Source organism: Biomphalaria glabrata, chromosome 9 (assembly GCF_947242115.1).
Source record: "Biomphalaria glabrata chromosome 9, xgBioGlab47.1, whole genome shotgun sequence".
NCBI classification, from domain to species: domain Eukaryota; kingdom Metazoa; phylum Mollusca; class Gastropoda; family Planorbidae; genus Biomphalaria; species Biomphalaria glabrata.
In genome coordinates, this window is record NC_074719.1 from 23,337,311 (window position 1) to 23,352,118 (window position 14,808).

General features: G+C 37.3%; 1 protein-coding gene across 7 annotated transcripts; it reads left to right on the top strand.

Annotated features, from left to right (window-relative positions):
- The first annotated feature begins 1,904 nt into the window (after nucleotides 1–1,904).
- On the top strand, nucleotides 1,905–9,119 carry LOC106067765 (L-asparaginase-like). Of its 7 annotated transcripts, none has more exons than XM_013227030.2 (2): nucleotides 1,905–2,051; nucleotides 5,872–9,119. In XM_013227030.2, the coding sequence occupies exon 2, from the start codon at nucleotides 5,942–5,944 to the stop codon at nucleotides 7,007–7,009; it is 1,068 nt and encodes a 355-aa protein (XP_013082484.1). In that variant the 5' UTR covers nucleotides 1,905–2,051; nucleotides 5,872–5,941; the 3' UTR covers nucleotides 7,010–9,119. The 7 variants fall into 7 exon arrangements, with proteins under 7 accessions (XP_013082484.1, XP_013082482.1, XP_013082479.1 ...); XM_013227028.2 differs by having other exon boundaries at nucleotides 1,907–2,055; XM_013227025.2 differs by having other exon boundaries at nucleotides 1,921–2,067.
- The last annotated feature ends 5,689 nt before the right edge of the window (nucleotides 9,120–14,808 follow it).

The window sequence follows — 14,808 nt, forward strand, 5'->3', positions numbered from 1 at the left end:
TGTATCGAAATCAGCACAAGTCGTTAAAAACTATGGAGTAATGTTTCAAAATAAATATTTCCATGGCAAGTAATCTAATTGAAATGTTCATTCTTTTATTGAATAAGTTTAGATATCATGGGCCTACTTTTTTTGGCAAGGAGCCACGGTAAATTATTCAAAAGTCACTGTAACCTGCTACGGTGCATTTTCGTATACGGTATAATCGTAAGTGTAGAGGAAAAGAAAACAGTCAACTGTTCGAGGGTTTCGTGTAACTTTTGTGTTTTTATCTCTCTTTTAATCTTTCTCTTTCTCTCTTTTACAAAATTGTAGTGTAATTCTTCTCTTTTTATGTGTCTGTCTCACTCTGTCCCTCTATCTTCACCTTTCACCTATCGCTTAGTCTGTTAAGACATCTTTCTCCATTCTTCTTTGTCTTTAGCCTAGACTAGAATTTCTTTCAATGGCCGGCCCGTCAATTACTTTCTCTGACTGACTCTCTTTTTGTTTCCCTGGTACTGTTCCTAGCAGGAAGGTCTTTGAGGGTCATGAGGACCTCGAGCTATAGCCATACATTTTAAGTTTGCACTTCATTAGTTCTTACAGATGTCAGCGAGTCATTATTTGAGCCAATGTTAATGGTTCATGTCTTCACTTCTCCCAGTTTGTCTTACAGCGATAGGACTAACAAGATCTGAGGGCTAGAGTTTCCCACAACTGGGAGTGGTTTGACGAAGATTTCTCCATATGTCCAGTATTAGAACTGTCAGTGGGTCGGCGCGTTCCTCTAGTACGGCGTCGGGGGACTGCTAGATAGAGCCTAGCTCATGAGCGCAAAAGAGACGCCTGACACGGCCTGCGAAGGCCACGCCAGTCAGCCCAATTTTCTCATTAGTGAGATCCGCGAATCAGCCAGAACGCAGGAGATCCCGACCAAACCTCGAGTTGGTGTCCAGCGCTTTTCGGAGAACCCGCGCGTCTCTTACTCACCACGTGGGGGGGGGGGGGTAGGCTGGACTATAACCCCTTTAGAGTCGATTTTGCAATCGCTGCCAGCTCATTCATCAGTAGCGATTAACCAGTACCCTTGGCCACCCTAAGAGAGCAGGATGTTCACGCGGCGACCACGATGAGGTGGTATTGGAACGCCGCGAATTGCAAGATCAACGTGAAAAACATTTTAAAAATATTTAAAAAAAAAAAAGCAATATAAAATTCAAATATAATAAAAATAAATAAAAAAAATAATAATTTCAAAAATTCATTTCAGGTATCGAACCCATGACACCGTCCGGTGCTAGAACTTACGCCAGCGAGGAAGGCATACTTGTTGGATTATCTTATCTTATATAATAGAGACGTTACTTCAAAAAAGTTTGGTTTGGTTTGTTCATTATATGGACACCTACATCTAACAATCAGATCCGAAGTTCTGATTTAGAATCTAGATGTAACCTAAAGAGTAGGAGAACGAGTGAGTAAGAAAGATTGAGTAAGAAAGATTAAGAAAGATTGAGTAAGAAAGATTGAGTAAGAAAGATTGAGTAAGAAAGATTGATTAAGAAAGATTGAGTAAGAAAGAGTGCAAGATTAAAAGAGAGTGAGAAAGTGACAGAGCATGGGGATAAGTCAGAAAGATATATAATAAGGTGGATCTAGGAAACGCTGGGGACCTGAGGGGGACGATTATGATGATCATTGCACCCTACCCAACTCGACTGATTCTCCCATGAAATTCACACATACACACCTATGTAATATATGGGTAGAGATTTATTTCCTAAATCCCACCCCTCTTCATAGCTCTGGATTTGCCCTTGGAAAGGACGTTGCAGTCAGCATAATACTTTGTATTCTTAATGCTTACTCAAGGCATAATATTACGATTCATTCTTTTTTCGGAAAACTGAAAAACGAATGTTTATTTAAAACTCTTAATTCATTTATCGTGGTGTTTTTTTATTGGCAAACATTGGTACATCAATGTGAAGGACTTGTTGACAGGCTATATTAACATCGGTGAGAGTTTAGGCCTGCCTCTGTCGTCTTGGTTGTTAAGCTGTCGGTAGGTAGGTAGGTAGGCAGGTAGGTAGGTAGGTAGGTGTTTTCTCTTTTCATAATGTGAATATTAAACCATAGTAAAAGTAAAGCTCCCCTTTCAGACCTTGTGGTCTGTAGGGCAGAGGATGTAAATGTCATGTTTCTGCGGTTAACGAGGGTGTCATGTGGCCAGCACAACAACCAACCGCCTTTACTTTTCCCAACTAAAGTCAGGTACCCATTAAAGTTGGTTGAATCCAGAGGCGCCCAAAGATCCCGAAATTAAAAATCCCAGTAGTCTCCAGGATTAGAACCCGGTTTGGAAGCCAAGCGCTTTACTGCTCAGCCACCGCGCCTCCCATTAAACCACATAGCCTACATTTAATCTAGACTAAAACTAAACGGATTTAATCTAGACTAAAACTAAACGGCAAGTCCAACTTCGCTTCCTTTTTAAAAGTCAAAAGAAAAGAATCGAGGCGATGGCCCTTGAGACGCTTGACAAAATTAAAGGTAAAAAGGCCGGGAAAAGATGAAGATGAAGTAGCACATTTTGGTTCAGCCGTTTTGTCTCGGCGGTCATTTATTGTTTATCTTTATTGTGTTCAATTAAGTAAATAAATAATATTAATTTTCTATCTATCTATCTATCTATCTATCTATCTATCTATCTATCTATCTATATCTCTCTATATATATCCAGGGCCGCCGCTACCTATTGTGCAATGTGTTCATTGCACGCAGGCGGCCAAATGTAGGGGCGGTAAATTATTATTTCAAGCAGGGCCACCGCGAGTGTTGTGGCCGCCTGCGTGCGAAATAAAAAATGCCGCCCCCCCCCCCCTCTATTTATTTCCCTCTAGAAAAAAAATGTCCATTAAGACTGAGCTAGACACTGTTCTAAAAGTGCCCTTTGATTTAAATCCATTTTTGTAGACCATTCCATTTTTTCCTGTCATATTCGCACCGTTGTTGTATCCCTCAAGTACAACCATGAACCATGCACTGAAACAATTTCGGGTATACGTGTCTACAGAAATCTGACATCTTGGTTCTTAGTGATAACCATTAAAAACGAATCTCTATATGAATACCCGCTTATGCTCCTGTATTTGCGACGATTATGATTCATGAGCTGCGGCGGGTTTATTACAATGTACAGTGTAAATGAGCATGATCTCTATACAACTTCTTGATAACTTCGACTGTTCAACAGCGTTACATGGTTTTGACGTGGATATGTTCACTTGTTTGTTGAATGTAAGTTAAAGCATAATAGAAAAAAAAATAAAAGCTCGAAATACAAAAACTATAGAGAATGGAACTTTTGAAACATTCGTTAACTTTCATAATAATGATCACGATTTTGTATTTTGGAGAGATGTGCATTCAGAGGTGCCTACAAATGTATCCAACGAATGAAGCAGCTCAGCGCTGAATATTTGTCTTGAGTTTAAAATCCAAAGTACAAGTCATTTAAACAATAACCTGAAATAAAACAGAGTAAGGCAGTGTTTCTCACATTCCCGGGTGGCGACTCACTAGATTGCATATTCGTTCGAGCCCCATTTTACAAGTTGGAGCCCAGATGAGCGATGGAGGCTTACTCTGTGAAGTGTGAGGGCCGTGAATTTTTTTTTTTTTAGAATGTAATAAAAAATGAAAAGAAACAGTCACAATTTGTAGTTTTTATTTTTCACGAAATTTCACTAAAACTTTGTTGTTGTTGTCTACATAATTGTTATGCATTGTTAAAAGTTCTTCCTGGAAGTAGAATTGAAGATACGGCAGGTTTCCGCTCAAGTCGGCAAGGGGTCGGAACATTTTTTCGCCCCCCCCCCCCCCTTTCCCTGTTGTTGGTCGGTTGTTGGCTTGTAGCTCAAGACAGCTAGTACAACTGAACCGATGTAGGTGTTTTATATTTTTTTCTTATAACTAAATTTTGAATAACTTGAAAAAACTTCTTTGCAAACAAAAACTCAATATAATTGTTATTATTCACGTTTTAACTTGAGATCAAATATAGATCTAATAGTAATAAAATAAACTGATATTTAAACCAAATCTAGCTCACAAGTCTTATTACTTGTTTATGTCTTAAGATCGTCTCACATTTGCACTAGGTACGCTAATTCCATCATCGTCACTGCATATACACCAATCAATCGCTTAATAACCTCTTCTTACCGCCGCCTAGGAAACACACACACACCTTTTTGTCAGGACGTTACGCCCCCCCCCTCCCCTTGAGAGGAACTGGCACTGTCATATTTGTTTCGAATGACGCTTACAGAAGCAGATCAGTCAAATCATTGTTTTCTTCTTAGTATCTACTTAATGCATATAAATATTATTCTTTAGTCGAATACCCCGCCCTGCAAGTAGATCTAGTAATTAAACACTCAATGTTAAAAACATTTTTCCCTTTTATGTTAGGCCTAAATGGTTGCAAGTTAAGTGTAGACTATATTGGGTCATTATCGATATAGATCTACATTAAGTTGTAGGCAACTAGCTGTTATCGATATAGATCTACATTAAGTTGTAGGCAACTAGCTGTTATCGATATAGATCTACATTAAGTTGTAGGCAACTAGCTGTTATCGATATAGATCTACATTAAGTTGTAGGCAACTAGCTGTTATCGATATAGATCTACATTAAGTTGTAGGCAACTAGCTGTTATCGATATAGATCTACATTAAGTTGTAGGCAACTAGCTGTTATCGATATAGATCTACATTAAGTTGTAGGCAACTAGCTGTTAAGAGCAACAAGCCAACGATCGACCAAGATGATTGTGGACACAACGCACATCTCTCCAAAACACAATCGTGATCATCATTATCAAAGTTTACGGAACGTTGAAAAAGGTTCACCGTCTATGGCTTTTGTGTTTCGAGTCACTTTAATTTGCATTTAATGGTCCATGTCGGTTGTTTTAAGATTTAAAAAAAAGACGACATTACAGGTACAAAAGATAAGGGTCTCATTATTTCTGAAAAGACACGAATATAGTGCAGAAAGAAAATTAAACAAAAAATTGCTCTTAAAAAGAAAATGATAATAGATGGAACCCAATAAAGAATGCATGATTTTGAAAAGCAGCCTTAGCAATCCATTATAGTACGAATTATTATCGGCAATGTCTCGCTTTTAAAAGATTCACAAATAGTTTATTTGACACCCACACAAAAAGGTTATTTGGTTCAATTAATACATGCAATTGTAAAATTTGAGTGAAATAGAAAATAAAATCCTTGATTGTATAAATTATATTTTCATTATATCTACAATCTAGATCTAAAATCTAATCAATTTTCTGGGGATTCGCCCTATTACTGATACAAACCGAACAAGGACTTTGTGACTTTGCAATAGAAAAAAAAAACGAAGACAAAATTGAAAAATAAAACATCTAAGAGGGCATGAGGAGTACGACAACGACGCGGATATGAAAGGAAAAAAAAGGAATGATCTACAAAGAGATGGATTTGAATCAACGGGCGCTTTTGGTACATAGTCCAGCTCAATAGTATTTTGTTTTCTAGAAAAAAAAAGAGGGGGAGCGGCATTTTTTAATTTTGCACGCAGGGGACACAACCTTAGCGGCGGCCCTCTCTCTCTCTCTCTTTCTCTCTCTCTCTCTCTCTCTCTCTCTATATATATATATATATATATATATATATATATATATATATATCCTATATATATATATATATATATTTATTCATTTATTTATATATATTTATACATAATATAATATAATATATATATATATATATATATATATATATATATATATATATATATATATATATGTAGAAATGCTTTTTTTTTATCCAATAGACATACTCTCAGGAAGATTAATACACACCGTTGGTTGTCCTATAGGCCTATCTAAGGCAAACAAAATACAATGTCTTCCAACAACAATGCAGGCATCAAAGTCTTAGTAATTATGACTGGAGGAACTTTATTTATGGAAAGAGACAAAGATAATCTCTTCAAACCAAGTGAGAAGAAAATTTCTCTTGTTTTAGATCAAATGACCTCACTTCAATATTTTAAAAAGGAAACCGCCAAACCAAGTTATACTTTAGAGTTTATGGAGAACTGTACCCCAAAATGGATACAAGTGGAAATAACTGAAATGGAGTTAAAAGATTCGTCTGAAATGAGCTTTAAAGACTGGAACCTTATATGTGAAATATTGGAATCGAATCATGACAAGTATAACGGTTTTGTCATTATTTACGGCACTGATACCATGACCCAGGCCGCCAGCGCTCTTTCTTTCATGTGCGAGAACCTCGATAGATCTATCGTTCTTACTGGAGCACAGATTCCAATCTTCGAGGCTAGGAATGACAGCTGGAATAATCTGATCTCGTCTGTCATTGTAGCTGGTACATCAAATCTCCACGAGGTCATGATTTGTTTTCATAATAAACTTTACCGAGGAAACAGGTGTGTCAAAGTTGACAGCAGGAACTTTGAAGCTTACGAGTCTCCTAACTTTGAACCACTTGCTATTTTGGGTGTTGACATTGAATACAAAATGCGTGAGTCTTCATTAAAACGTGAGGGGACTTTTCAAGTTTTTCAAATGGAAAAGAAAAATATTGTCAGTTTGGTGCTTCAAGGTGCTTCTGATGTAGACAGCATCAAGCCATTGTTTGATGCCACTATTCAAGGAGTTGTCGTCCATGCTTACGGAAGCGGAAATGGACCAATTAAAGTTGCAGAGAGTTTGAGAGATCTGGCGAACCAGAAACTGGTTGTGGTTGTATCACAGTGTCTGCACACAAGAGTAGAAGAGGCCTACGTAACAGGTCTGGTGCATGGGAATGTTGTCTCGGGCTCTGACATGACCCCAGACACAGCCTTTATGAAAATGTGCTACCTGCTGAATAAGTTCCCCGGCAAAGTTGACCTACAAAGACAAGAAATGAGAAAATCTATTCGAGGGGAAATGAGTGGTTAAAAAGCAGCTAAAATTAGAAAATACACCTACTTCATTAATGTTAATAAGTTTTTAAAATGCTCAACTATGAATAAAAAGTTATTTAAATATTAAAGTAATAACGTGCGAAATATTTTTTTATAAATGCTGTACTATACAATCATTAGCAAGAACGTCATTGATATACTATAGTAGTATAGTCCTATGTTCTTCAAAATATTGATGTTACCGAATAGATCTAGAATCCATATATCGTTCATTAATTTATTTATGGCATTGTATTGATATGTGTTGTAGTTTGTAGGATAATAATGTATCAAAATTATTTAATTGAATACATGTAATAATTTTTTATGGTCACTCATGAATTTCACCAACTACTCTTATAAGTCAAAGCACCAGTTCAAAAAGTACCTGATCATATCATCACTTTTTGACATTCATTTTTTTAATACAATAATGAACTTATTAAGCCTGTGGGGTTAACATGTTTCATCATAATATTTAGAAAGTCAAATGTAAAAAAAAATAAAAAATTCATTGTTACTTAATCTCTCATCAGGATCAGAATAAGACAATTTAAACTATTGTTAAATTCTACTGTTAGTGGTGTTACAATGTCAAACAATAAATTTCATAAAACATGAGCTGGTATTTTGTTTTAAAGACAGTAGCTTCTGGAAACTCACAATCATGTGAATATTAGCAAATTCTTTTTTAATTTTAAAGTACAATTTTTCTCAGATTTTTATATTAAATTAATTTATTTATTTTTTTTGCATGTCTTAACATCCCAAAAGTAAGTACAATGTCTGGTCCTTCCTGAACAGAAACACTCACAGATTAGCATCAAAGAGATTTCTGGTGAAGCTAAAGAATATCTTTATATCTTTTTGTGTTGCCCATGAGAACACCTTCTTTCAAACAGATCTCCATTTAAAAATCTTGACTGTCAGGTATATGGATTGTGACCAGCTATAGCTGGAACCTTTTTATTATGACATGGACATGTGTGACATGTAAGTGTAAACAGATCTACATCTATAAAGTTGTAAGCTAGTTATCGGCTGATTGTTTTAAGGGAAGAGCAAACTTGTACACAAGATCGTGGTAAACTATCAATATGAAATCCTAGTCAGGAATATACAACTGGATAGAGAACATCAAAAGCAAGAAATGAAATCAGAAATACTACTGGCTTCACTACAACTTAAAAAAAAACAATTGTTTTGTTTTGTTAAAACTCACAGATGTGAGTGCAAATTCAATGTCATAATGAAGTCATCTTCTTGTGTTTGGATCTTTAGCACAACACATTAAACACACTTTTCCAATCGTAACTACATTTCTTTTTTTTCTTTTTTTTTTATTTTTTAAATATGGCAAAATGTTTGAAATATTAAATAGACTTAAGCTGGTGGCTGCCTATTGGGATCAGTGTCAAGGGCAAGTTAAGCATTATGATGTGGGATAGAAGTTGATTCAACTAGATAAAGCTAATTTGACTTTAGTTCTTACTTGGACTTCAACTAGCAGGACAGGAAATCACACATAGCTTAGTGTTACATAGTGATGAAAGTTCTTAAATACATGTAATGGTCAATTTTTATTTTATCTTGAACCTGTTTGTTCCTTTTGCAATGAACTTTAAAGTTTATTCGGCTCAAGTCCACAATTTAACTCTCTATGTAGACTAACAAGATAATCAGTTGTATCATCATCATCCTCATTAAACTCCATTAGAGTGAGGACTTGAGAGGCTCAAATCCTCTCTTGAAAAAGCACTGGACAGAAATGAGTGGTTAAAAAGAAACTCAAATTAGAAAATACACCTACTTCATTAATGTTAATATGTTTTTAAAATGTTCTACTTGACGGAATAATTATGAATAAAAAGTTATTTAAATATTAAGTAATAACGTGCGAAATAAATTTTTACAAATGCAGTACTATACAGCCATTAAAAAAAATGCCATTGTTATATGCTCTTCCAAATATTGATATTGTATAGAACTAGATCTAGCATCCATTTAACGTTCATTACTTTTCTTTTTATTGTATTGTATTGATATGTATTGTAGTTTGTAGGATAATAATTTATCAAAACAACAATAAATTTCATAATATATGAGCTGGTATTTTGTTTTAAAGACAGTAGCTTCTGAAAACTCACAAAAAGCCCGTGGAGTCTGGGAGCGCATGAGGCGCCCTGACCGCACTTCCCCGTGGTGGAGGCTGTCCAGGCCTGAGCAAGCTATTATAGCACAGTGCAGGACAGGCCACTGTCCTGTTGGCGCATATTTCTCGCGGCTATGGCCAAATTTTGATTCACGGTGCCCCCGCTGCGGGGAAGAAGAGGAAACCGTGCCTCATATTCTGTTTGACTGCCCCAGACTTGCTGATGATGAAAACTCACAATCACGTGAATATTAGCAAAATCTTTTTTAATTTTAAAGCACAATTTTTCTCAGATTTTTATATTAAATTTATTTTTTATGTCTTAACATACAAAAAGTAAGTACAATGTCTGGTCCTGCCTGAATGTTGAGCAATCTGAGAATGAAACAAGACAGATCAAATAGCACTCACACATTAGCACCAAAGAGATTTCTGCTGAAGCTAAAGAATATCTTTATATCTTTTGTGTTGCCCATGAGAACACCTTCTTTCAAACAGATCTCCATTTAAAAATCATGACTGTCAGGTATATGGATTGTGACCAGCTATAGCTGAAACATTTTACTATGACATGGACATGAGTGACATATAAGTGAAAACAGATCTACATCTATAAAGTTGTAAGCTAGTTATTATTATATGATTATTTTAAGGGAAGAGCAAACTTGTACAGAAGATCTTGGTAAACTTTTATCACCATGAAATCCTAATCAGGAATACACAACTAGATAGACAAAGCAAGAAATCAGAAATACTGCTGGCTTCACTACAACTTAAAAAAACAATTGTTTTGTTTTGTTAAAACTCACAGATGTGAGTGCAAATTCAATGTCATAAGAGTAATCTTCTTGTATTTTGATGCAAGATGTTTAGCACAACACATCAAACACACTTTTCCAATCATCAAACACACTTTTCCAATCATCAAACACACTTTTCCAATAATCAAACATACTTTCCAATCATCAAACACACTTTTCCAATAATCAAACACACTTTTCCAATCATCAAACACTTTTCCAATAATCAAACATACTTTCCAATCATCAAACACACTTTTCCAATCATCAAACATACTTTCCAATCATCAAACACCCTTTTCCAATAATCAAACATACTTTCCAATCATCAAACACTTTTCCAATAATCAAACATACTTTCCAATCATCAAACACACTTTTCCAATAATCAAACATACTTTCCAATCATCAAACACTTTTCCAATAATCAAACATACTTTCCAATCATCAAACACTTTTCCAATAATCAAACATACTTTCTAATAATCTAACATACTTTCCAATAATCAAACATACTTTTCCAATCATCAAACACACTTTTCCAATAATCAAACATACTTTCCAATCATCAAACACTTTTCCAATAATCAAACATACTTTCCAATCATCAAACACTTTTCCAATAATTAAACATACTTTTCCAATAATCAAACATACTTTCCAATCATCAAACACTTTTCCAATCATCAAACACTTTTCCAATAATCAAACATACTTTTCCAATAATCAAACATACTTTCCAATAATCAAACATACTTTCCAATTATCAAACATACTTTCCAATCATCAAACACTTTTCCAATAATCAAACATACTTTTCAAATAATCAAACATACTTTCCAATAATCAAACATACTTTCCAATCATCAAACACTTTTCCAATAATCAAATATACTTTTCCAATAATCAAACATACTTTCCAATAATCAAACATACTTTCCAATCATCAAACACTTTTCCAATAATCAAACATACTTTTCCAATAATCAAACATACTTTCCAATAATCAAACATACTTTCCAATAATCAAACACTCTTTTCCAATAATCAAACATACTTTTCCAATCATCAAACACACTTTTCCAATAATCAAACATACTTTTCAATAATCAAACACACTTTTCCAATCATCAAACACTCTTTTCCAATAATCAAACACACTTTTCCAATCATCAAACACTTTTCCAATCATCAAACACTTTTCCAATCATCAAACACTTTTCCAATCATCAAACACACTTTTGAATTGTAACTACTACATTTCTTACTTTTTAAATATGGCAAAAATGTTTGAAATATTTAAAAAAAAAGAATATTTAAATACATTAAGCTGGTGGCTGCCTACTGGGATCAGTGTCAAGGGTTGTTAAACATTATGATGTGGGATATGAGTTGATTCAACTAGATAAAGCTAATTAAACATTAGTTCTTACTTGGACTCCAACTAGCAGGACAGGAAATCACACATAGCTTAGTGTTACATAGTGATGAAAGTTCTTAAATACATGTAATGGTCAATTTTTATTTCATCTTGAGCCTGTTTGTTCCTTTTGCAATGAGCTTTAGAGTTTATTCGGCTCAAGTCCACAATTTAACTCTCTATGTAGACTAACAAGATAATCAGTTGTATCATCATCATCATCATTAAACTCCATTAGAGTGAGGGCTTGAGAGGCTCAAATCCTCTCTTGCAAAATCCCTGGACAGAAACCCTGCTGTCTTGCGTAGTGCATAAATGTCGCCATACAGGTCGAGAATTTTGGGTTTCCCAGACCTGTCGAGACGGAGATCAGCAAGTCTGGGACAGTCAAACAGAATATGAGGCACGGTTTCCTCTTCTTCCCCGCGGTCAGGGCGCCTTATGCGCTCCCAGACTCCACGGGCTTTTTGGGACTTGTCCCAGCACTCAAACCACTTTTCCATTTCTGTTTTTGTATTATAGCCAGGGCTTGATGAAAGCTTACAGCCTGATCAGTGGGTGGAATTTGCCCTCCCTGGTGGGCCAAAGAGTCTGCAATTGTGTTGCCAGTCACACCTATCTGACTCGGTACCCACTGCATTATTACAGGGGTGCCATAGCGTTGTTTAATGTTATGTGAAGCCATGATGACAGTGTTGATATTAGGGGGCCATGGTCCGGGGCTTTGCAAAGCCTGTAGTACAGATTTTGAGTCAGTGACCACAACAATCTATGTTGCCCTCAAATGTCCCTCGCCGAGTTGAGAGTCAATGACTTTTAAGGCTTCACAGACTGCCATGGTCTCCGCATCAAAACTGCAAACACTACCACATGGTCTAAAGATTTTGACTGTGTAAGAGCCAAGAAAGTCGATGTAGGCTCCATAGCCTGCTCTTCCAGAATCTATTGATGCCGACCCATCAGTGTATGCAAAAATAGCACTGGGCTTGAAGGTATTAATGGTCTCCAGAGCTAGGATTTGAAGGTCGTTAGATGAAATGCTTTGCTTAGTGGCATTAGGGTCTACTAATTTCAAGCGTATGTCTGGGGTCGTTGGGCGACACCAAGGGGGAAGGGGATGAAAGCGTTGAATGTTTTGTCGGTTGGTGGGGAGGCCAGCTTCATCAGATAGTCTAGTGGCATGATGCATAAAAGACTGCATCTGGATACGTCTTCTGCATCTCCAACCATCCACTTTTTTTAGTTTTCTAGCTGGGAGGTATTCATCCAGCCTTTTATACCGCTCATAGCAGGTCAGTACTGACCTTTCCCTCCTAAGGTTTAGTGGACCTATATTAGCCATTATTTCAGCCGCATTTACTGGACTTGTCCTAAAGGTTCCACAGACAAATCTTAGTGCTTGGGACTGTATTTTATCAAGTTGTTCAAGAGCAGTCCTAGAGCCATAAATTTGCACAGGTAGGCTGTAGTCTATCTGTGATCGGACTGCTCCTAAATACAGGGATCGGAGCATGTCTGCTCGGGCTCCCCACTTCGTGGATGCCAGCTTCCGTACAATGCAAAGTTTCCCTGGGGCCTTTCTTACAACATCCTGGATGTGCTCACACATTTTTAGTTTGCGATCTAAAGTTACACCAAAGTACTTGGGTAGCTTTTCCATGCTGAGAGCCACTCCGTTGAGGGAGAGCTGGAAAGGTTGCCCGAGAATGCCAGTCCCGAGCGTGAACAGAGAATAGACCGTCTTGGAGGTGTTTATTTCTAGCCTCCATTTTTGTGTGTATGAGCAGAGCGTATGGAGGTCTTCTTGTAGCACTTTTTGTATGAAGGTTGCGCTACTTCCGGATTTCCAAAAGACAATATCATCAGCATATAGCAGCTTTTGGCATTTTAGCTGAGTCGGTAGGTCATTTATGAAGGCCGTGAAAAGGGCGCATGACAGGACGGAGCCCTGGGGGAGGCCGTGCTCGAGGGTCATTTCCCCTGAGACTTCTCGTACATCCTTGTTCTTATTGTACGCTCTTGTAGGAAGTCTCTAATCCAGTAATATATCCGTCCCCGCACCCCCACGGCTCTTATCTTAAGAAGCAAACCAGGCCGCCATACTTTATCATATGCTTGTTTTAAGTCAATGAAGACTGCGTATGTGCTTTCGGTCCTTTGGAATCCATCTGCTACGCTCTGCACAAAGATGTTGACTAGGTCTATAGCGGACATTGCAGCCCTGAAACCAGCCTGTTCTGGAGCTATAAGACGGGCACTCTCAAGGTACCAAACCAGACGCTCATTTACCATTTTTTCAGCCATCTTTCCCACATAAGATGTGAGTGAGATGGGCCTGTAGCCCTCAGCAGTGGAAGCATCTTTTCCCTTTTTTGGTATAGGAATAATGGTGGCACGTTTCCAGGCCCTGGGCAGATGACCATCTGCCCAGGTTTTTTTTAGGAATGCCAAGAGCACGGCCCTTCCTTTCCCCCCTACATGCCTAAGCATTTCGGGGGTGATACCATCCGGCCCGGGAGCCTTTTTAAGCTGGCATTTCCTTATGGCAGCATTAAGCTCGCCTATCGGGAAGGGGGAGTTCATCGTTCCCTCAGCACTTTCGGTCTGTGGTTCCTTTCGGTCTTTTTTTTTTTCATCAGCTTTGCGAGCTTTATCAATGGCTTTGGACATTGGGGACTTCTTGGCAGCCTTGTTGATCTTAGCAAAATATTTGTTCAACAAGGTGGCAATTTTCTTCTTTGATGAAATGGTTACCCCACTGGGTGAAGATAATGGGGTTGCTGTTTTCGTACGCCCAGCATTTTCGAGATTTCTCAGAAGACTCCAAGCCTTAGAGCTATCCCTTAGGTTTAACCTTGCATAGGTGTTGGTCCAACGTTCTCGTTTTTCCCTGTTAACAGACGTTTTGACTAGTAGGCTGAGTCTGTTGTATTTCTGCCTGAGTGTTGGATTGTTTGGGTTCTTTTGGACCTTTTTGTATGCCCTTCTCCGAGCCATAACAAGTTTGTTGATTTCAGCCGTCCAAAAGTTTTTGAATTTTTTACAAGGGTAAGTTCGAGGAATAAACTTTTTAGCCATGCCCAGGATAGCTGTTGTTATATGACGGTACACAAGGTCGACAGAGCTAGACTCTACATGGATTTTTTCAAGGGCATTGTCGACAGCTGTCTCATCTCCTTTCCAATTAGCCTTACTATAGCACCACTTTCGTGGTTCTTTAGTGGTCTTGGTGTTCATTTTAGAAAGAGTGGCTGTCAGTAATATTGGAAGGTTGTCACTACCAATATCGCCTAGTACTTGATAAGTTATGACAGATTCCAAGTTAGCAGAGACTAAAGAAAGATCTGGTCGTGATAGTGAGCCATAGCTAGCATGCAGAAGAGTAGGAGGAGAGTGGCTTATTTTGCAAAAGAAAAAGGTTA

What these genes read in the sequence shown, in the direction of transcription:
- LOC106067765 (XM_013227030.2), top strand. Translation starts at nt 5,942, where the DNA reads ATGTCTTCCAACAACAATGCAGGCATCAAAGTCTTAGTAATTATGACT.